Source organism: Equus asinus, chromosome 25 (assembly GCF_041296235.1).
Source record: "Equus asinus isolate D_3611 breed Donkey chromosome 25, EquAss-T2T_v2, whole genome shotgun sequence".
Lineage (NCBI taxonomy): Eukaryota > Metazoa > Chordata > Mammalia > Perissodactyla > Equidae > Equus > Equus asinus.
The window spans coordinates 19,296,221-19,319,569 of NC_091814.1; the positions used below are offsets into that span (position 1 = coordinate 19,296,221).

General features: G+C 45.3%; 1 protein-coding gene across 2 annotated transcripts; it reads right to left on the minus strand.

Annotated features, from left to right (window-relative positions):
• Positions 1–493: 493 nt before the first annotated feature.
• LOC106828441 (SLAM family member 9-like) lies at positions 494–21,524 on the minus strand. Of its 2 annotated transcripts, none has more exons than XM_044758330.2 (6): positions 21,190–21,524; positions 12,974–13,321; positions 6,892–7,191; positions 5,053–5,163; positions 4,583–4,728; positions 494–2,392 (listed from the first exon to the last, which is right to left on the minus strand). In XM_044758330.2, the coding sequence occupies exons 1-6, from the start codon at positions 21,254–21,256 to the stop codon at positions 2,258–2,260; spliced, it is 1,107 nt and encodes a 368-aa protein (XP_044614265.2). In that variant the 5' UTR covers positions 21,257–21,524; the 3' UTR covers positions 494–2,257. The 2 variants fall into 2 exon arrangements, with proteins under 2 accessions (XP_044614265.2, XP_044614266.2); XM_044758331.2 differs by having other exon boundaries at positions 6,892–7,140; positions 21,190–21,453.
• Between the last annotated feature and the right edge of the window lie 1,825 nt (positions 21,525–23,349).

Genomic DNA, 23,349 nt, shown 5'->3' on the forward strand with positions numbered 1-23,349 from the left:
GGAAAATGACAGAAATCTTCGAAAGCTGTTAAACGAGACTATACAATAGGAATTGCTTTAAACTTTATACACAGTTAAAAGAAGATTCTGGTAAATGGATAGATTTGATCACTTTGATGGCTTGATCATTCACTGAATTGGCCTCTAATTGGCCCACAGCTCTTCTCACACAGGCACGTCAAGCTCCAAAGTTCCTGCTCTGTAGCGGTCAGGGGCGTATCTGCCCTGCACGCAGAGGTGTGGGATTCTGTCTTTGTAGTAACAGCTTTCCAAAGTTCATTAGCGGTAATGTAGTCAATACTCGCTACAGTAGCAAATATCCAAAGAAGAATTTTTTGGTCTAGGGTTTCAGTAGTAAGTAGATAGATATGTATTCAGTGAAGATTTCCATAATGCTGTAATGTTAATTTCTTTTTCAGGTGAATCAAACAATTTATAGATCTCTCAATTGTCACCTGGCAGAGTTTTGGTTAAGAACGAAGTTGACCGTCTTGAACTGGTAAACAAAGACTTTAATCAAGTGTTGTCCAATAAATGTACACGAACTGGTAGTCTTTGTGTTAAAGTTAAAAAATAGATTAAATACTCAATCTGGTGGGAGCCTACAGTTTTTTCCTATAATCCCAACATTAATCATTTAGTTTCAGCAAAACAAGAACACCCATCACATTAAAGTTGTAGGTTTGAATGTTAGTTTGAATGACCATTGCTTTATTGTCTTACTGCTTTGTTTTCATTTACTTTATACATGTTTTTTGGTTTATAGCATAAAAGCTATAAGCACAAGACATTTATATATAGTTTCATGTTTACACATCTTTAAGTAAATTTATAATAAAAGTAATTTAAATCAACACTGGGTAGTGGGAATTCTTTTCTTTAAATGGATTATTTTTTGAACTATATAGCAAATTTTTATTGAATTATTACAAGAAATGAGGATAAAAAGAATCTTTAATAAGTATCACACAAATACCAAATAGACAAAGTAAAGCATAAAAAAAATACAGGAGAATTTTATTTACGAATAATAATGGAAAATCCCAGATAAAAATATTATCAAAGAGTAGCACATTAAAAGAACAATACATAAAGTGGGATTTATTCCAATAGCACAAAAGTAGTTCAATGTTAGGAAATCTGTTAAGGCGTTATTAATAGAGGAAAAAGAAAAACATATGAAATATTCACAAAGGAAAAGAGAAATTTAACATTTTATTCTCAGTAAAACTCTTGATAAAATAGGAATGAATATATAATTACTTAACAAGATAAAACATATATGCCTTAACCAAATGAGAACATCCTGCATAATGGAGAAACACTAGGAGCATTGATATTGAAGTTAGGAACGATACGAAGATATCCCTTATCATCACTATTATTTAACCTGGAAAGAAGAAAATGGTCATTTACCTAGAAATAGAAAGGGATCAACTGAAAACCGTTACAAACAAAGAGAAATTCAGTAACTCAGCTTCATTAATACATTATGTATGTATTATTTTAATCAACTAGCTGGAAGGTCTAATGGGAACAAGACTCTATTTACAATAGTAGCAAATGATGATACATTATCATGTCAACAACGCCTGCCTTTTGACCTTTATACTACATGCATATATTATGGGGAAAAAAAGGGACTGTGAGTTACTTAATTTGAGAAATCCTGAGATAGTCCATTTACTGTGCTTAGAATTGAGTCTGGTAGGTGATGGAGCTCAAAACATGTTTCCCTCCCTTTCCACCCCTCCCTTCTAAGGCACAACTGACCCGGGATCATGTATCTGCCAGCCTCTTGCTTTTCCATAGTCAAAGGCCATCGCTTTCTCAATTCTTGGGTACTGGGCTGTGCTGAGACATGCTAAAGGTTCTCCAACCAAGGCCCATGCTTCTTGGGGGCACCAGGACCCTCCCTATTCCAGGAAAGAATTTCTGTCCCTGACCATCCCTATGCACATCCCACCTAACCATGGGTGTTCCCTAATGGGGTTAAGATGGTCACAGGTCAGAAATCTGGCTGACCGCTGAAAGGCTTACCTCTTGTACTTGGATATTCGAGTAGCACCATCACTGCCCACAGTCTGTGAAGTGAGAAAACTTTGGTGGGGAACCCAGGGGAGCAGCTCCTGCTGCTCTGCTGTCTCAGTGGGATGGGTCAGGAAGACTTGGGGTCTAGTCCCAGCTCCACCTTAAGGAGGGAGATCTTGGGATCCTGGGGTGAAGGGTGAGGTGGGGGAGATCTTGCCAAGGTCCCTCACTGCCCCAGGGTCTTCATGGTCTTGGTGTCACCCTGGGGTTCTGGGCTTTTCTGGATCTTCTCGTAGATAGTGTGGACCACTGGAGCACGCTCAGGGCTATATGAATGGCAGCTGCCCTTTTCCATGTCTTTCTACAATTCAAGAAGAGTTTAGGATTGGTCTTGGTCAGTTTCTAAGAATTAGGAACAGGGTTATTCAAGCTACATCTCGTCATGTTCTTCTTGTGCTCAACCAGGTAGTTCTGGCTCTCCATCCTGACAACTCCACAGAATATGGCTTCGGTGCGGACCTCTACCTTGAACACTGCAGAATCTTTCCACTTGCTCTGTCCTAGACCCAGGATGCTAGCCCTCTCCCCGCCCCACCCACACCCTCCCAGACCTCCACTTTGCTCACTCCTTCATCTCTTGTCGGTGAGGTTCCCTAACAGGCTTGTTAAAATCGCACACAAACCCTCCATCTCTCTTCTCTGTTTTATTCTCTCTTTAGCATTTATCGTCATGTGACCCTTCATGTTTTGCTTATGTTGTTTTTCGTTCTCCCCTCCCCCAACCTAGAATGTATATTCTATGAGGCCAGGGATTTTTGTTGTTCTGTTAACTCATGTAGCCCAGATCAGAACAATTCTGGGAACACAGGAGACACTCCGTAAATATTTCTTGGACAAATTTGTCAATCACCTTGACTGCTCTCACTGAAAAAGTGCTTTGAAAAATTGAGAAGCATCAGATAAAACGAAAGTGTTATTACTGTAATCCTCATTTTATAAAACAAGAAACTGAGGCCCAGGGAGTAAAGTAACTTTTCTAAGGTCGATCAAGAAGTCAGTATCAGGGCTGGGTTTCACATCCATTTCTCTGGACTCTGCTGCTTCATGCCACCCCCATCTCTCTTCTGTGCTTGTCTTCCCATGTCCTGGCAGGGAATTCATTTTCTCCATCAGACTGGGAGTGCCCCAAGGGCAGGGACTACGGTGGCAGGGGGCTTCAGGGCCGTGCTGAGTGTCTGGGTCAGATGTGGCCTGATTTGTTTCCCTGTCCCAAAGTCACACATTGCTCCTTTCCTGTGCTTCTCTGGTAGGGGGAATTGGGGTTTGGGCCCAAGGAGCTATTTCCTGAGATCCCTGAGGCCCAAGTCAGAAGGGAACATAATTCAGAGGGGCTGAGACAGGAAGTCGCAAGGTGGCAGGCACTAAGGCAGCTGGGCACAATGCACAGAGCACTGGATGGGGAGCGAGGACACCCCTGTTCTGCCCTGTGCTTGTGTGGTTCTCTGCCCAAGCCCCAGTGTTCCTTGTGGGTCCCACTTTCCCAACTCTAAACTGCTGGGACCAGACCAAGGGATTTCTAAGATCCTGATGTTCTGTGGCACAATGAGCCAGTGTTGCTCCCTCTTTAAAGAAATCAAAGGATGGGAGAGGAAAGGCCTCGGCCATTGGTTAGTCCTGCACGTCCAGACAGCGGCTCTACTTGCCTTCCCCCAATCTCTCTTTAGCCCAGTAGTTCTCAAAGAGTGGGAACAAGAGTGTCAGCATCCTTTGGGAACTCATTAAGATTGAGCAAATGCTCAGGTCTCCCTAGACCTGCTGAATCAGAAACTCTGCATGTGGGCCCAGCAACCTTTATTTTACCACGCCCTACCGGCGTTTCTGATGTGATCTCAGTTTAAGAACCATTGCTTCTAGGGAAGTCCCTTAAGTGTCCTCGCTTCCTACAGTTGTCCTGTCTCCAGCTCTTTCCCTTTGGTGGAATCATTCCATCTGTGACCATGGTACCAATTTCCATCTAAGGGCGAGTGGCCACATGAGATGCTCTCCCTGGGACATCTCATCAGTGGTGACAACAATGCCTTTACCCAAAGAGGTGGCATTAATGGCAGGGTCTCAGGCAGGTAGGAGGGAGACAGACTGCAGGGAGGAGAAGATTTCCTGATGTTCCTCAGATACTTGGGTCTGCCCCACCTCCAGGCCCTGCTGGTCTCACCTACTTTTGCTTCCTTTGGGTCCTATGCAGATGGCGGGGTCTACCAGACACCTGTCCATTTACATTCTTGCCTCTCCTGTTCTGCCACCCCTCCTCCCTGGGTGGCAGTGACATCTGATGAGATTGTGGACACTCAGTCGAGGTGTCCTCCCCATCAGTGGTTTCCTCCCATTGCACCTCAGCTCCCAGCATCCTGTGAGTGCCCGGGAACAGCAACCATATTATCCAAAGCAAGGAGTGAACCCAGAGCCCGACAAGGAGCAGAGTACCCTGGACTTCCCGGGATTCATGACCTCTGAGTAGATGTTGGTCAACCTGATTTGATTCCTTCAGACCCACCTCAGGGTGTCCCAGGAGTCTGATCTTCATGTAGGGGGAGTAGTGGCTGTCAGCCTCACCAGTCTGCAGGTCAGCAGATTCTTCTGTGGGAAGGGCCTGGGGAGCAGCTGCTGAGCCGGGCCCCTCGGGCAGGAGAGCAGACCCACCTGCACACAGCAGACACTCAATGAGGCTGTGTGGAATTGAGGTGACCCCTCATCAGCCCTCGGGTGAGGGCAGCTATTGCTCCCCAGGCTGTAAGCTCAGGTCCCAGACCCCTGCCCCATCCCTGCCACACATCACCTTCCTTCCTGGGCATGTTCTCAGCTCCCACCCCCAGCAGGCTCTACCCCAGCCTTCCAGGGATGATTCACAGGAGAGGTCCATGAGCCTCTGTCTGCCCATTGTTCTGCCCATCCCTGCCCCCCTCCCTGGGGTCTCCTCCAGGCCCCCCATCCCAGTGCTCCCCTCAGGGTCTCCCCAGCACCTGCCTTTCCCAGTCTCCATCTTCTTCCTCATCCAGATCCACACTCCAGCGCCCAGGCCCACCATCAGAACCGTGGGAAGGATGCCTACCCAAAGCTGTTTGCTCTGAAGCGAACCTGGGGTCAAAGGCTGGTGTCAGGTCTGCCTCAGTCAGGCCTGGTGCAGGCAGGGGGAGGAGGTGGGACCACCCTGGCTCAGGACCTGTATCCTAAGTGGACATCCTTGATGCAGCCCCAACAGGTTTCCTCCTTTCTAGTCTCCCTGAATGCTGGCCACTGTCACTTTAACGTTTCTGCTGCTAGGATTTCTGTCTCTTCTCTACACAGGAAACTTGGAGGCTCCTACTAGCTGGATGTGCCATTGTTCATCCCCTCAACCTGCCTCTCTTTTCTGCTCTCAGACCCTCAGAAGAGAAATACATCTCAAGAAGGAGAGAGATGGAAGAATCTAGGATCCCCAGACCTCAGAACATTTCTGTTCTCTGTTTGGGGTATCTTGCTCATACTGCCACAAGAAAACTCCTATTCATCCTTCAAGGCCCAAGTCAGGTGTTCCCTTTTCTGTGATACCTTCACCAAATCCTGTAGTAGTTACTCAATTTCTTTCTTTTGTTTTTGTGCTTGAACAATATCCTTTGTATTTGCTTTGACTTCAGCACTTAATGTGTGGCTTTATATTTAGAAATATACTCCTCCTCTGCTTTAAAGTATTTTCTAATAATTATTGACACAATCTATGCCACACACTGTGTTGATAACTTTCCATAGATTCCCCTTTGAATTTGCACCACAGCCCTATTAAGTAGATACAATTATTGCACATCTTACAAAAAGGCTCCAAAAATCAGTCGACTTCTCCAGGGTCACACAGCTGGTGTGCTGCAACGCCCCACTGCACTGTAAGCTCCTTGAGGGCAGGGGCTCATCTTACTTCTCACTGACGCCCCCCAGCATGTGGTAGGCCCTCAGTCCTAGTGTGAGGGTTGAATGCTGAGTGGCTGAGCGAGGGAGGAAATGACATGGAGGAGACTGTTCAGACGGGAGCCCCACGTGAGCAAGCAGAGCTTGGGGGATGTGTGTGGGAGGGGGCCGCTGAACTGATCATTACACTGCCTTTGTTCCATCCACTGTTCCCGCTGCATAGTCCTAGGGAAAGTAGGAGGTTTCATACTGTATGAAACGAGGTCCCAAGTCTCCTTTGTAAGGGCTTCGACCCCCTAACCTACCCTGGACCATCGCTTTATCTAGCATGGTGACACCTTAGGCTGATGGGGGAAGTGTGTAACTGGCTGTAGTGACCACAGGTGCTCTCACTGCTCAGTGGGTGGTTGAATTGTGGTTTACTTACTCAGAGGTGCTAATCATCTTAGAAATGGCACATCTGTCATGAAGCAAAAAACGGGCATCTATCAGCCTGAATGTGCTAAGCGTGTCCAGCCCATCCAGGGAGGGGCCTGAGTCTGGTGAACATGAGCTTTCCAGGGCTAAGGGTTCCTCAGTCCTTAAACCTCAAGTCCTCCTCCTCCCCTGCTTGGATTCTGATGACTGATTCAGCCTTCTGGGCTCCTCAAGGCTGGGAAAGGGGGTGCCTACATACCAGTCCAGGATTTATGTCCTGGGTGATGCCGCAGTTTCCACATATTGGTCCAATTTCTGGACTTGCAAGTTTAAAGACAATGACGAGGGTGTGGCCGTTCGCTGGGGTGGGGAACTTTTGGTTGCACCACATCAAGTGCCTTAAAATATTCCCCTGTCCCACCACATTCCCTGAGCCCGCCCAGTCTCGTCCGTCCCCCATTCTCTGCTAGCCCATCTTCGTCACCCTTCCCAGCAGATCACACTCACCCGTCGATGGACAGATGTTCTCCAGGTGTAAGGTTGCATTCTTCTCGTCCACAGGGTTGCTGACCATACAGGTGAGGTGGCCATTCAACTGGCCCAGGGGCAGGCTCAGGCTTAGATTCCTGGAGTTGGGGGCTGGCCCCAGTGTCTCTCTCGGCTCCAGCTCCCTGGGGAGGCCCTTGCTCAGCCAGGTCACTGCCAGGTTCTCTGTGGCTCCTGGGGTCCCACACTCCAGGCTGATGTTGCACCAGCCTGATGTGTGAGATGATGAATGAATCTGAATCTGGGGCTGGGGCATGGGCTCTGGGGCAAGGGGGGACAAAAGAGAAACTGACCTTCAGGACTGGAGGCCCCCCCAAGTACATCATCTGCTCTCACTAAGGTGATGCAGCTGTGTGAGGTTTCTAACTGCAGCCCTAGGGAAGGACCCTTCTCCCTCTGGCCCAAGGGGTTCTGACTCCAGCCCAGGGGCAGATGGCTGAGGCCCTCCCGTGCCCAGTGAAGCCTAGATGATTAAATAGACATGATGTACATGATAACCACACAATGATATGTACCCATGATAATCATACAGATGATAATAATTTTATATATTCTTATATATAATAACTACAACATGGGAGGTGTTGAGAATACAGTGCAAGAACATGTTAAAGTTCTTGTTTTTTCCAGAGGAAAAAAAATACTGATTATCTTTAAATGTTGAAGTAAAAATTTAATTTTAGTAACCAGTTAGATAAAAATAGAAGGCTGGGGACCAGCCCCATGGGGCAGTGGTTAAGTTCATGTGCTCCACTCTGGCAGCCCAGGTTTGCAGGTTCAGATCCGAGGGGCAGACCTACACCACTCATCACTCATGCTGTGGTGACGACCCACCTACAAAATAGAGGAAGATTGGCACAGATGTCAGCTCAGGGCTAATCTTCCTCAGCCAAGGGAAAAAAAAAGAAACCCAAGGTGGTATGACTTCCAAACTACTAGAAAAGTTTAGGTCAAAGAAAACTCTATTAATCCAACAGAAGACAAGAAAAAAATGGTAAATAAAAAACATTAAATAAGATGTCAGGAGTAGATCCATACCTGTAAAACACAATGAAATATATATTTGAATGCATTATATCCCCCTGTTAAAAAGCCAGGACTCAGATGAGGCAAAGCCAGCTGCACACTATTTCCATTACCTAATGGCATGGAAAGATTAAAAAGAAAGAGATGGTAAACAAAGATGAGGAAAATGTCAACAAAATGACTGCAGGTGTAGCAACAGTCACTACAGACCAAATAAAATTTAAGATAAAAAACATTAAGCAGGCCAAAGAGAGACATTTTAGATGAATATGTACCTAACAACATGGTTTGGAAGTGGATAAATGTTACAAAGCAAAACAAAACAAAATCAAAACCAAAACATGTTGGAAATTCAAGGAAAAATTTTCAAACCCGCTATTACTCCAGTGGATTATTTTACTATGGTGGGTAGACTAGAGCAAAGGATGTAACACAGGTAAAAGCAGCCCGTAACCGCCACGTATGTGGCCAATCTGAGAGGTGGCTCATCCACACGCAGCCCCACTTCCCTCTCTGTCCTCGCTTCCTCTGCTGTGGAATCTAGAGAGCCAAAGTCTCGGTTTCGGTCTTTCTTGCAGCTGCATTGGTGCTGACCAGGGAAGTAGGGGGATCTGCTGGGGGAGGAAAGGTCTTCACTCCTGAAAAGACAGAGCCCCAGACCGAGAAGGACCTTCCCCTTGTCCTTCTCTCCTTTGCTGCCTTTATTATGGAGTGACGTCTGGAGCAACAGCCACCTCTGGACCACGAGGCAACAAGCACGAGGACAAAAGTCTATGTGCCGAGGATGGCAGAGCAGAAAGACAGAGCGAGCCTGGGTCCCCATGACAGTGCCGAGCAAATGGCCCAACACCAGAAATGCTATCTTTTGACTTCTTGTGACATGAGAAAAATAGACCCCCACTTGCTTAAGCCTTTGAAAATCAAGTTTTATGCGAATTTCTGTCAAACGTATTCCTAAAATAAAGGGATAGACAACAATTAAAATGGAAATTTTCTCAGCAAAATCAAAGGTTGACTTTTTAAATATAGGTGAATCAAAAGAAAAAATATCGATATCTGACAAAAATTAAGGCTCTAATAAATGTCACCAGGAATGAGCATTGGGGCATAATTACAGATAAGATATTAAAAATTATAAGGAAACGTTATGTACAACTACATATCAATAAATTTGAAAATGTAAATGAAATAATGCTTTTCCAGGAAAGTGTAAATGATCAAAATTCTGTTAAGAGGCAGCAGCAATCCTGAATACACCCACAGCCTTAGAAGAAAGTAGAAAGGTGGACAACGATCTGTCCTTACAAAGGGCATGAAGTGCATATGGTTTCAGGGGTGAGTGCTACCCAATGGCCAAGGAAAATGGAATTCCTGTGTTACAGACACTGTTTCAGAGCTTAGAAAAAGGCAAAACGTTTCTCAGGTCGTTCTGAAAGGATGGTTGAACTTGAATGCTCACATCAGACAAGGAGAATACCACCACCAACACAAGACAAAACACATTTGCAAACCCACGGGTTAATGTCAGCGATAAAGAGAGAACTTAAAATTCCTAAATTAAATATTGGCAAATACAGTCACACAATACATCACGATCAAGTTGGGTTTATTATAGGAATACAAAGTTAGTGTAATTAGGAAATTTATTAATGTAATTTATTCCATTAGCAGATGTAAAGAAAACAACAGCTAGCACTTAAGAGCAGGTATGCATTTCCAGTCACGGCTCCAAGGGCTTTACATGGACTCATTTAATCCTCTGAAGTTGCGTGGATCAGCTGTCAGTAGATTCATCTAGGGAGGGTAGGCAAACTATTCTGTAAAGGGTCAGATAGTATTTTAGGTTTCACCAGCCATATGGTCTCTGTCACAATTACACAACTTTGCCATTATAACAAGAAAGCAGCCAAGTACAACATGTAAATGAATGGCTGTGGCTGCCGCTGTGTTCCAGTAAAACTTTATGTATAAAAACAGACACTGGGCTGGATTTGACCAATGGTGATAGTTTGCCAGCCCCTGATCTGGGGCAGTTATTAAAAATACAAACGTGTGGGCCCTCTCCAAGATTGTTTGAACACGTGTCTGGATAAAATGGTACTTTTAAGTAGCTTCTTTAAAAGATCTGATTTGATGAACAAATAGTTTAAATATAAAACCAAATGGACTGTCTATTACAAAGTGTAAGGAAACACAGATGGGTGTTTAGAAAGCTCATGCTCTCAGGCATTTAGAATATTCACTCAATAATTGGTTTACATGAATCTTTATTGTGCTCTTTTCAATAGGTGAAGGAATAGTAATCAGGCTTGAATCATCAAAAATCCTAGAAAAAGTAGGTGTGTTTCTGTATGTATCCTTTAAATATTGCTTAACTCTATCTGGTTAAAGGAATACAGTACTTCCTGAATGCCTGCTGGGAGCTGTCGAAAACAGTGGGCAGATGCCAAGGAGAGCAGGGCACGGACCCTGCTCTCAAGTGGAGAGTAGACCACATGCAAGCAATTGTAGTGCAAAGCAGAGAGAAACATGATCTGCAAAAGAACTAAGAGAAAGAACTTTGGGACTTCACAACGGAAATATTCATTCAATACAGATCAGGAAATCGGTTTCGTATGCCATGGCAGTTCTGAAAGCCATGAGGGAGAGAGAGGCTGTATTTGAGGAGCAACGTGTTTGGCTGGAAACAAGGCTGGAATGACGGCATCAGTTGCGGAGGGCCTAACGCTGTGATGAGTACTTAGTCCTACAGGCGATGGGGAGAGAGCGATGTTGTTGGAAGATTTAGTCTGGGCATTGGTGGCATGTCAGGAAATGGAAAACAAGGCAAAAGGAAACCAGCTTGTAGCACTTCTTTTTCTGGCAACTTCTGCTCCAACCTTGTGTTTTTGATATGATGTAAGTCATAGGACCCTGACCCTAGTTAGGGGAGGGCACAAGTCCCAGGCATTGCCAACAGAATATGCTGTTCCCCTGGCCAGTGAGCCATCTAGGGGCAGTCTTGTGACCCAAGCCCAGCCAATAAGAGTCTTTCCCTGGAAATTTCCATGTGGAGTGCACCAGGAAACTCCCTTTGCTCTCTCATCCAGTGGGACCTATAGCTGCTGAAGGCCATGTTCCCTACTGTCTAGAGAAGCCCAGGAGAATAAAGCTGACAGGAGAGAGAGAGAGACTGAGAGCAAAGATGGGAGACAATACGGCCCCTGACAAAGAGAAGAGACTGCCCGTCAGCTTTCCAGTCCCTGAGCATGAGGGCCAGAGGAGCTCCTATATTCATCTTCCTCCTAGAGATCTATGTATCTTTATAATGAAAACCTCTTTATTGACCTAATTTGTGCAGGTTTCCATTTCATGCTGCCAAAAGAGATAGGATGAGACTGTACCAGTATGATATCACTGAGAGAGCTATTCAAGGAATTTATCAGCCAAGGAGGACAGAGACAAGATCAGGAATCAAGAGCTGGAGGCCAAGGGGGCAGCGGGTATATTCTCCACCCTTCACCAACTGAAAACTCCAGTTTGGACAGTCAAGCCAGTCACCCCAGTCTCTTCTTACAAGCGTTCCCATCTCCCATGTTGGAGTCCCTCACCCTTCCCCTATTCCCACTAGGTGAGGCTTTGCTGGTTGCGCAGGGGAAGTGAGGGAGATGGATGTCCCCTGGAGAGCCACCAGCATACGTCAATGAGAAGAGAAAGGGCCAGAGGGGTAAGGTGAGGGTAGCAAATTTGGAGCATGGCCATGAGGGAAAATGTTGGGAAATGAGGCTGGAGAGGCAGCCAGGAACCAAATCCTGTGTGGGGTTGGACTTTTCCTGAGTGACACTATCCTGTGGGGGTGGGGACAAGAAGCATTATTTGGTTTTAAGCAGGGGAATAACAGGTTGAGACCTGCATTTTTAAAAAGATCCAAATATCAGCTGGTTGGAGGGTGATTTGGAAGGAGGAAGAGACAACAGGCAGGGAGGCCCGTTAGGAGGCTGCTGGGATCACCCAAGCAGAGGAGACGGAGGGTGGAGGCAGAGGAGCAATGGGCGAGAGCTCTGGCAGGTTGGATGCCCCCAGGCTCTGCTCCCCCTCCTCCCTTTTTGCTGCTTTCTCCACTGCACGTCTGCTCAGGTTCTCTGCGTCCTGGGGCAGGGTGTTGGGCTCCTCTTTGGCCTGGGAGCTCCAGGGCACAGTGGCTGGGTCTCCTCCTGCATCTTTGACTTGGACAGAGCAGGACAGAGATTTGTCCTGAGATCTCTCCAGGGGACTTCAGGTCAATTGGTCTAAAAGTATTTTCCCTAATGACTCGTCCTAACATCAATCTCCTTCTTAGTGCTTTTTATTCATCTTGTTTGGTGTCCAGTTTTGTTGTTTTGGTGTTTCCAACTTTTATGGATCATTTAAGAATTTTGAAATCAGTTTTTGAACCAACCAATTAATGACACTGCTGATATAATTGCATTTTTCTTTCTTTTTTTTTTTCAGGGAAAGATTCACCCTGAGCAACATCTGTTGTCAATCTTCCTCTTCTTTTTTCTCCTTCCCAGAGCCCCAGTGCATGGTTGTATATGCTAGTTGTTAGCTGTTCTAGTTCTTCTATGTGAGCCACCACCACAGCACGGCAACTGACAGATGGGTGGTGTGGTTCCATGACTGGGAGCCAAACCCAGGCCCCTGAAGCAGTGAGCGCCGCCTTTAACCACTAGACCACCAGGACTGGCTCTACTTGTGCATGTCTAATAACAACTTTGCAATATTTTATGATTGAAAAAACTTTTTGTATCTTTTGGGGCAGCTCCTGCCCGCCCCCCCCGCCCCCGACCCCCAGTTTCATGTGCATTTTATACTTTTTAAGAAATTTTAGCTACTTTTTCCTGAGATGTAATCTTTAAAATTAGTTTTATTTTTATGGCATCAGAAGAAACGCAAAAACTTATAAAATATGGGGGTTTTACCCAATTCTAGACTAACCTACTTTAGATAAAGTGGTTGCCAGAATGCCTGTGTGGGGCATGGTCCCTACAAACCTTACCATATAAACAGAGTCTGAAGGCTTCCTCCTGGGATTTTCCTGACTGGAACTTGATTTTCGCTGTGTACAGTCCACTCATTTCCATACTGAGATTTCTGATGATCAAGAAAGCCAGGTCTGTTAGGCTGAATCTGTGCTTGTATTTTTCTTCAAGGCCATACCATTCAGGATTAGAGGTATTAGGTTTCCAGGACACCAGAAACAAATCTCTCTCATCACCGGAATTCCGAATCCACTCAATCTCTCGGATGTCAGGAGACGAGGAGGAGGTCAGTTGCAGCTGCACAGATCCCCCCACGGTCCTTTGCAATGTGCAGGACGAGCTGGGGTCTTTGACAGTCTGGGAACCTGGTGAGAGAACAGCTGAGATTGAGGAAAGGAAGAAGCAGGGCAAACACCACGCTGCATCTCCTCTCTGCTTTCACATCTCATTAACTTTATATTTATACGAAGAGAATTCTCTCTTTTTACGGACAGGGAAACAAAGCTGAGAGACAACTTGCCCAGGCCTTGGTCCTGCCTAGAACATGGCAGTTTTGATTTAAGCACGTGTCTGTCACCCTCCCACACTCACGCTCTTTCCTTTTCTTGCAGCTTGCACCTAACATGGTCTTTGGTCTCATTGCAGAAAAAAGAAACTGAAAATATTAATGTTGCTAAACAATAATCCAATTTCCCCGTTAATTTGTACACACCAGAAGAAAATCATTCCAGCTTTCTCTGTTGCCACCATTTTCCCCTTAACCCACTGCAGTGTGGCTTCTGGCCCATCACCCCTCTGAAATTGCTCTTGATTGGGTCACTAATAATCCCCTAAAATTAACAAAGTCAATTGTCACTGGTCAGTCCCAGTCTTTCAGGACCATCTTGTGCCATTTGACATGGGACTGTTCTCCCTTCCTTGAAATTCTACTTATTGGATACAAATTTTTCCCCCTCTGGGCCCTCAGCCAGCCTTCCTTCAGTAAATGCTTAATGAGCTCTGTGCTGTTGAGGTTGCTGGGGACACAGTGATGAACAAGAAGACCAGGTCCCTGCTCTCATGGAGCGTCCATTCTAGTGAGGGACACTGCTGAAAAAATCAGGGAAAACAAATGACTTCAGACAGTTATGAGTGCTGTGAAGAAAATAAAAAGGATGTGGCATAGATTTCATCTCTGTTGCCTGGCATCTGAACTTCCTTCACATATCTGTGGAATTTTCTACCTTATGAGGCAGAGCCCACCTCTTGCTATGAATGCCAGATACTTTCCCAGCCTCCTTTGCGGCTGAGAGAGCACATCATCTGGGCTCTTTCAATCAGATGCACCTACCACAGACTTTCAAACACAAGCTAGTGACATGAAGGGAGGTGGCCCACACGATCTGTGCTGTTGACAATGGCAGTCATGGCAGCAGCCACACACAATCGCCTGAGGCAATGGTGGCAGCAGTTCTGGGGCAGAGAAAGTGTCCAGAGTCAGTGGAATAGGGGTCTGAGCTGTGATGTCTTGGCCAAGAGGAACAGACCAGCTTCTACTGGACCAGCTCCTACTGGACCAGCTCTGGTGGTGTGACTCAGGGTGTGACTCCTGGATGAGTGGTCTCAAAGCCTGGCCATCTGAACCCCTCAAAGTTCTGTGGGTCACCTGTTAAGCTCTGATATATACATATTCAATTAGTCAGTTGACTTCTCTTGCTTGTAACCAAGAACCCTGACTGACACTTAGGATAATGTGATAGAATAGCAGTGGTTTGGCAGATTGTGGGGTGGGGTCCGTGGTTCATGAAGAAAGTCCTCCGAGAGGGGGTGACAATTTGACAATTAAGGCGAGACCTGAATGATGACAGGACAGAATGAATTATTCCCGGCAGAGGAAAGAGCGTGTGCCAAGTTCCCAGTGCAGAAATGATCTTGGTCTGCATGTGGGACAGAAGCAGCGCCGTGGCTGGGGCGGAAGGAGCGAAGCAGAGATCTGAAGACAGGAGACTGGGAGCAGGGAAGGCTTCGCAGGGACGGTAGGGAGACTGGACACAGTCTGAGTGCAACAGGAAGCTGCCAGATGGTTCTTAGCAAAGTGATACCACGTGATTTACATTTTTAATGATCACTTTAGCCTAGATTCGGTCTGGAGAATGGTTGATAGGAGGGAAAGACTAGGAAAAGGGATTCCAGTGAGGGGGTTCTTGCAATAGTATAAGTGAGAGAAGGATGCTGGCAGAGGATGGAGAGAAGTGGAGAGATTCAGGAAAAATCTGGAGGTAGAGCTGACATGGATTGCTGATGGACTGGATGTCAGAGCGAAGGAAAAGAAGACTCAAGGATGACTTCCAGGTTTCAGCTTAAGCAGCTAGGTAGATGGTGTGACATTTATTGAGCTGTAATTATTATTAAAGCCTAGAGAAGAGCAAGTTCGGGGTGAGGGGAGGCATAAAACAAATTTTCAGTTTTAAACATGTTAACCTTGGCTTCCAAGAACAGATGTTAAATAGGCCGTAGGGTCTGGGTCTGAAGCTCAGGGGAAGGTCAGGGCTGGAGACATGGCCTTCAGCCCAGCCATGCTACTAAAGCCATGGGATTAGCAAAAATCACCTGGGGTGGGGGGGGGATTATAGCTAGGGAAGAAAAGATGGCATAGCACCAACCACCATTAAGAGAGAGGGAGAAGGAGCAGCCAGTGGGAAAAGCCGGTGAGCTCAGTGTCACAAAAGCCAAAGAAGGAGTTTCAGGAAGGGAGGGGAGGCCACTGTGACAGCCCTGCTGAGAGGTGAGGCCAGGCTGCCCTCTGTTCTTTTCTTATCCTCCTGAGTACTTCCAAAATTCTTTGGTGCTTCTCCATTCCACTGGTGCTTACCCCCGTAATACATACATTTCTCTGCTATTATATTAAGTATTCAAATTACACCCTCTGCCCTCCATGTCCCACTGCTCACCACCCCAAGTAGGATGAGAATGCGGAACACTCAGTAGCCCAGGTGTTCTCTGCCACCTCACAGTCCTGTAACATTCTTACCCCTCTCCCTGCAGCAGCCTTCCAACCTAGAGGCTTTACCGAAACAGTCAAGTGTTCTATCTCCAGACATTATTAGATTTTCTCCAAAAATGTGACTTCTTTGATCCAGGAATTTTTACTTTTCACTTAAATCACAAGTTCCCAGTCACATTACCATCATCCGTTGCGTTTAATTACAATTGTCTTGTGGTTCTTTGCTATCACTGTTGACTGTATCTTTTCCTACTCTGGGGATGTCTGTTATGATGAATTTGTTATTTGATGGAGAATTGTTTGGAGGATTTTCCTCAAATTTGCTCTGTGGTGATATAGTCTCTGAATCCTTACCTCAGTGCTAATATTTTGTCTTATCCTGACAGTAAGTGACATCTAGCTGATTTGCAAGGATTTGTCAATTGCTGTCCTTTCCTTTAAGCAGCTCATAGATGTTCTTTCACTGCTATCAAGCTTCCGTTATTGCAGACAAGATGTTTGATTATTTCTCCTTTCAAAGCATTTTTCCTTTGGAAGCTTCCTAAGTTTTTGTTCCTTTTTGTGGTCTTTCAAGAATTATGCCAGCTACTCTTAGGTGCATGTTGTTTTTTTCATTGAAGTGAAACTCTCATAATACAATTGATGCTATAAAGTGTATAGTTTTTAGTGGCACTTTGTGTATTCACAATATTGCTCAACCGCCACCTCTCTCCAGTTTCAAAACATTTTCATCATCCCAGAAAAACACCCTGTACCCACCAAATAGTTACTCTCTCCTCCTCCTCCCCCATCCTCTGGTAACCCTTACTCAATCATGCCTATGTAATGAGTCTCCATAAAAACCCAAAAGGGCGGTGGTAGGAGAGCTCCTGGGTTGGTGGGCACAAGGAGGTGCTGGAGGGTGGCCCACCTGGAGAGGGCATGGCAGCTCCACATGCCTTCTGCATACCTTGCCCTCTGCACCTCTTCCTGTTCGTGAGTTATATTTTTTTATAATTAAGAATTTAGTAAGTAAATTGTTTTCCCATTGTTCTGTGAGGTGCTCTAGCAAATTACTCAAACCTAACCAGGAGGTCATGGGAACCTCCGAAGTTTACCCCGTCAGTCAGAAGCCAGTTGGTAACAACCTGGACTCGTCACTGGCGTCTGAAGTCGAGGGATGATAGTCTTGTGGGGTTGAGCCCTAAACCTGTGGGATCTGACACAAACTGCAGGAAGACAGTGTTAGAACTGAGTAAAATTGTAGGACATCCAGCTGGTATCTAAGTCACAAAATTGCTCCATGTGGGGAAAAGAACACACACGTCTAGCGTCAGAAGTAGTATGGTAGTCGTGTAAGTAAAGGAGAAACACAGGAGTGTGTTTTTCCATAGCAGGTAATTTCTCTGTTTAGATTCTCTTTCTCTGCTGGAGTCAGTATTGCTAAATCATATTTTCCTAGAAAATTATCCATTTCATCTCAGTTTTCCATGTATCTGTATAAAGTCATACACAATAGTTTTTTGTTTAACTTCCTTTGTATATGTGATTATCCTGCTTTTTCATTTCTTCTTTTGGGCCTTTAGGCTTTCAAGGGAGGGTTTTTGAAAGATTGGAACCACTCAATCATGCTTGTGTGCTTGTGACAATGATCCAGGAGTTTTATCTCTTTCAGACAAAACACTTGAAAGTAGGAACAGTTTGTCCCCCCAAAGCAAGGTTGGTTATTTAAACAGGGAACTAAATCACTAAAAAGAAGGCAAGGGGCCAGGGTTCAGGAAAAGGCAGGAATGAGGGAATTTCCAAAGACCAACGATTTAATGAAGAGAGCTGCCAGAGCTCACACAGCAGTGAAGCTAGATCTGTGCATCTGAGTGGTCTCCAACTGCCTGACTCCTGTTTTCTCTCTCTCTCTCTTTCCTTCTTATATTTAAATAAATTTATTAACCTATTTATCACAGGCTACAGAAAAGATTCTTTACTGTTAACAGGGAAATGCAGTTTCAATTTACAAGAAAACTGAGAGAAATCACTAGAGAGAAGTTGGTGCCACAGTCTTTATGAGATCCAGGTTCCTGATTTCCAGTTCTCTTCCCAGTGCACTGCTGGGACAGATAAAACGTACAGGAAGGACCAATTCCAATAACGACTGAGAGGCTGGGCAAGGGCAGTGCAATGACAGCCAATCCATCTCTCATATACCAACACATCCTATGCCCTGCTTGAGACACATGCAAATATACTTCCATAAAATTTTTCCCTTGCAAATTTTGAAGGAACTAAAATTAAATATGATGATAAAATGCCATATCCTTTGACTATTTTAAATATTATGCTTTTAAATAAAGGACAAGAGTTCACTAGCTCAGTCAACTTTGATTCTTAATAAAAATGAGTTAACCATGAACCCAGCGCTGCCTGAATCAGCTTTAATCCAAGCTATGTTTACAGGAAAGAGTGTTTGTTTTGTCAATGTTTAAAGGATAGAAAGGGCATTGTGGCTAGAGCCACTGGGCCCCTCCCACCTCCCTGCCCTCCCCTGTCCTATGAGACCCCATGCAGCCTGGTAATGGCTGCTCTCAATCTGCTTAGAATTCAGTAAGGCTGATGCCAGCTTGGGTGGGGCAGGAACAGCTGCATTTCCTCCTCTGGGGGACTTACCGCCCTCAGTGGTTGTGTGGCAACCAATAGCATACAAAGAGAGGGCAGCTGGGGGCAGAGGCAGCTTCCTGTGCACCCTGGTCCTGCCATGTGTGCAGCTCTCTGAGAATGGTGACAAATGCTACAATGGCAGAGCAGTGGAAATGTTCGCAGAGGAGCCAGCATAGACCTAACTACAGCTCAAGAAAGGAAAGACCCAGGAGGACTCCTTAAAGTGCTCACTGACCCCACAGACTCTGTGACCTTTAACGGGAAATGATAGCATTTGTTGAGCAGAAAAAGGAAAGAGAATTCAGATGGGGGAAGGCACTAAGGGAACAGCTGTTTCCCTATTGAGAAACATAAAAGGAATAATTTTCCTAGAGGCTGGGGTGGCGGGAACAGAAGGTGAGAGAGAAATTCCCTTCAACTAGCAGATTTTCCCCTACCTGCTTAGTTAAGAATTCAGAGGTCTGGGTGTGGGAGTGGGGGTGGGGAGGGTTAGGAGAGGAGGGCAATGCAGCCTGAGTCCCCAGCTCTCTGCAGTCTGAGGCAGAACGTGGTTCTGGGGCTCTTAGATACCTGGGCTAAGACGTAGTAGTGCTGAGCTCTCAGGCAAGTTCATTGGCCTCTCTGAGCCTTGGTTTCCTCAAATGTAAGACGAGGGTGGTGTCATCTACTCAGTGGGGCTACATAGAAAGCCAGATTCCTGCCATGTGTCACAGTGCCTGGTCATGAGCAACAGGTCTTCCGTTGTCCTGTCCTCCCTGCCTCAGTATCCCTCCCAGCCCCACAGGAAACACATGGTGATGTGAGGCTGCAATGAGAGAGTGTATGGAACACTCCAGGTGCAGATCTTGCCTATGGTAGATGCTCAGCACATGTTTATTCCTGTCCCTTCTGACCAAATCTTTTCCATCTTCTCAGTCACCCGCCCAACCCGGCTTACCTGGGGCTGCCATTGTCACCACCTTAATGTTGTAACTGGCCCATATGTCATTTACCCTCTCGTTGGCTTACAAGATTTTCATTATTATAAATAGACCAAAATGAACGTCTTTGTGCATAAGCTTCTTCTGCATGAAGGTTTTTCCCTTGGGGTAAATTCCAGAAGTGGAGTTACCAAGGAAAAGGTAGACATATTTTAAATGTTTCTGCCACGTCAAATGTACTACCCAGAAGCTTTTTACTCATTTAAAAAGCTGCCTACAATATACGAGAGTGCCTGTCACACTGTCCCATTGTCAAATGAAGTATTCACATTAAAAAAAAAACCTGTGCTAATTTGATATGAAAATATGATATCCAGTTTTCTTACTTTGCATTTGCTTGATTACCTGTGAGGATGACTGTCTTTTATGCTTCTCTTTATCTTATATATTTTTTCTCTATGCTTCATGTATTCATATCCTCTGCTCATTTACCAAGAATTGTGGTAATATTTCTCTTATTGATTGGTAAGGGGGAATGGACTTTTTCAAAGGTTCCCACAATGTTCACCACAGTGCAGGAGGTGGAGGGCAGTGGGGAGCGTAGGGACGTGTGCGACCTCTGTGTTACCACAACTACCTCACGTCCCAGAGGGAAACCTTTCCTGTTTTTAACTGTTGGATCACGATATCACTGTCAATTATGAAACAAGGAAACAACATCATTCTTTTTTGGTGTCTATTGGCAAGTTTTTTTATCAAGCAAGAAATGTATGATGCTATATACATGAGGAATCTGTGTCCCTGTGTCAGACACCGGTTGGAAAGTGCCCTATTTCACTTACTCTCCCAAATAACACCTCAAGTTGGGTATTATTCTATCCATTTTCCAGGTGAGGAATTGAAGCTCAGAAGGATAAAGCCACTTTTCCAGGGTATTTACAATTTGTCTAAAATTTTATGGCCAATATATGGCAGGACCAGAATTTGTACCCAGTGGGTCTCACTGCAGAGCTCAGCCCCTCATTCTACTACAAGGAAGTTTTGGGGACAAGGGCAGGGGACCAGGCCACCAATTTGGAGCCTGGTTCCCATGAAGCAGCACCTCCAGCATAATCCCCACCCCCATGGAGAGCTGGGAAACAACCGGTAACCACACAGAAAGGTCACCAGCAGAGTGAGAGGGGAAGGTCCCACTTCCCCCCTACACCCCGCTTCCCCTCCTTTCTCCTCCTCTGCCTCTGCAGATGGTGCCACAGCTCAGCTGTCCCTAATGATGGGCAGTGGGAGCTGTTCTGACCCCTCACTCCCCACACATGCCCTCGTCAGCCTGGGAGGAGAAGAAGGAAGCAGGCTGGCGCTGGGGAGCAGACGGACACAAGGACCTGAGACTGTGGATTTGTTCCCACCAAACAGGAAGGTGGAAAATGAGATGCTGGTCTGAGGATCTCAGCGGCAGCAGCCCAATGGAGCAGGACAAATAACTGCCCTTTAAGGTGGAGGTTTGATGGAGGTTTTCCTGTCCTGAGGAAGTTGCAGGCATCCCAGAAAAGCCCTAGCCCCCTTTCCCTCCCCCTCAACCCTCAAAGAAGCTGGAAGAGTCAGAATATTAATACCATGCAAGCCCCAGCTCCCCCTCCCACCTGACTCCTCAGCCTCCCCCACACTAGCCTGGAGCTGCCCCACCTGCTCTGCTGCTCACCGAGAAGGAGGCTCATTTGGAGCATCAGGGTCTGGCAGGAGAACCAGCTGCAGCACAAGGAGTCCATGACTGTCTGTTGACAAGGTTAAACCAGTGGCTCCTCCTCTCCCCCGCCTCCGGCCCCCCTCCCAGCCTCACTCTCTTTTTTTTTTTTCATTTGCAGAAGATTAGCCCTGAGCTAACTACTGCCAGTCCTCCTCTTTTTTGCTGAGGAAGCATGGCCCTGAGCTAACATCCATGCCCATCTTCCTCTACTTTATATGTGGGATGCCTACCACAGCATGGCATACTAAGCTGTGCCATGTCCACACCCAGGATCCAAAATGGCGAACCCCGGGCCACTGAGAAGCTGAACGTGGGAACTTAACTGCTGCGCCACTCGGCCCGGCCCCCTCACTCTCCTTTTGAATCCTCTCAGTTCATGCTCACCTTGCCTGATGAGCCAAAGGACACACGAATTTTTAAAAATAAGGGTTTTGTTTCTGATAATAATTCATATTGATTATATAAAATTTGGGAAGCATAGAAAATTGTCCAGAAGAAGAAATATCACTTGTTATGACACCTCAGAAAGCTAACCACCATACACATTCTTTTCCCCCAGTTTATGGAGATATTATTGACATAAAGCATATGTAAGTTTAAGATGTACAACATGATGATTTGATACATATCTATATTGCAAAATGCACACCACAGTGAGGATAGTTAACATCTCTATCCTCTCACACAACTACTTTTTTTTTTTATATTTGTAATGATAACATTTAGGATCTACTCTCTTAACAACTTTCAAGTGTATAATACAGTACTGTTGATTATATTCACCATGCTGTATGCTGGCTTCCCAGAACTTATTCATTTTATAACTGGAAGTTTGTACCCTTTGACCAACATCTTCCCATCTCCGCCAGCCCCCAGCTCTGGCAACCACCGATCTACTGTCTGTTCCTATGAGTTCAGCTTGTTTAGATTCCACATATAAGTGAGAACATACAGTATGTGCCTTTCTCTGTCTGACTTATTTCACCTAGCACACAGCCCTCCAGGTACGTCCATGTTGTCAAAAAACACAAAATTTCCTTCTTTTTTTTGGCTGAATAATATTCCATTGTGTGTGTGTGTATTTCCGTTCATCCATCAGTGGACATCTAGGTGTTTCCATGTCTTGGTTATTGTAAGTAATGCTGCAATGAACATGGGGGATGGCAGACAGATTCCCTTCGAGGTCCTGATTTCATTTCCTTCAGGCAGATACCCAGAAGTGGAACTGCTGGATTGTATGATAGTTCTGTTTTTAACATTTTGAGGAACCTCTGTTCTGTTTTTCACTGTGGCTGTACCAGTTTGCCTTCCCACCAGCAGTGCACAAGTATCCCCTTTCCTCCACATCCTGGCCAGCACTCTCTCTTATCTTTTTGGTAATATCAATTCTACCAGGTACGAGGTGACATCTCGTTGTGGTTTTGATTTGCATTGCCCTGAAGATTAGTGATGCTGATCATCTTTTATGTTGTCCACCTGTGTGTTTTCGTTAGGAAAATATTTGCAGTTCCTTTGCCCCTTTTTTAATCAATCATAAGCATCCTTATGTAGCTCCTCTGGGTATGTTTTTCTGTGCATTTTAAAATAAAATGAAAAAAAGTTATCTTTTTAGACAAAGTAGTGATCTCCAGAGTGTGTTATGTGAGATGATCCATTGTGGTATCAGAAGAAAATGTCTATTGATCTTTTTACTTATGATAAGAAAGAAAAAGCCCACTTCTAACATGTAACAGAATTTCTCTGGCACCCTGGCTTGGTCTGTATGTTACATGATCACAGGAGAGTGAAATACCCCAAGAGGAAAAGTTGAGAGTGGCGCACTCACTCTTTGGTCAGTTTCAGATGGTTGCTGTCCAGGGGGCAAGAATGTCACTGAACTAACCAGCACAGAGTGGTTGAGTTGTTTAAAAAGATCGCCTCCTGACTTTCATAGATTGAAGATAATAAACAAAAGACAAAGAACAAGATAAAGGCAGAGCTGACCCTTCTCCCATGCTTGGTGTATGCTTTTCGTCAACGCATTACAAGACAAAACAGATGACCCAATTAACCTGAAGAAGAAACGTCAAAAATTCAAAGTTGTTTAGGTTGCCATGATGTGATCTCTCTCGCTAG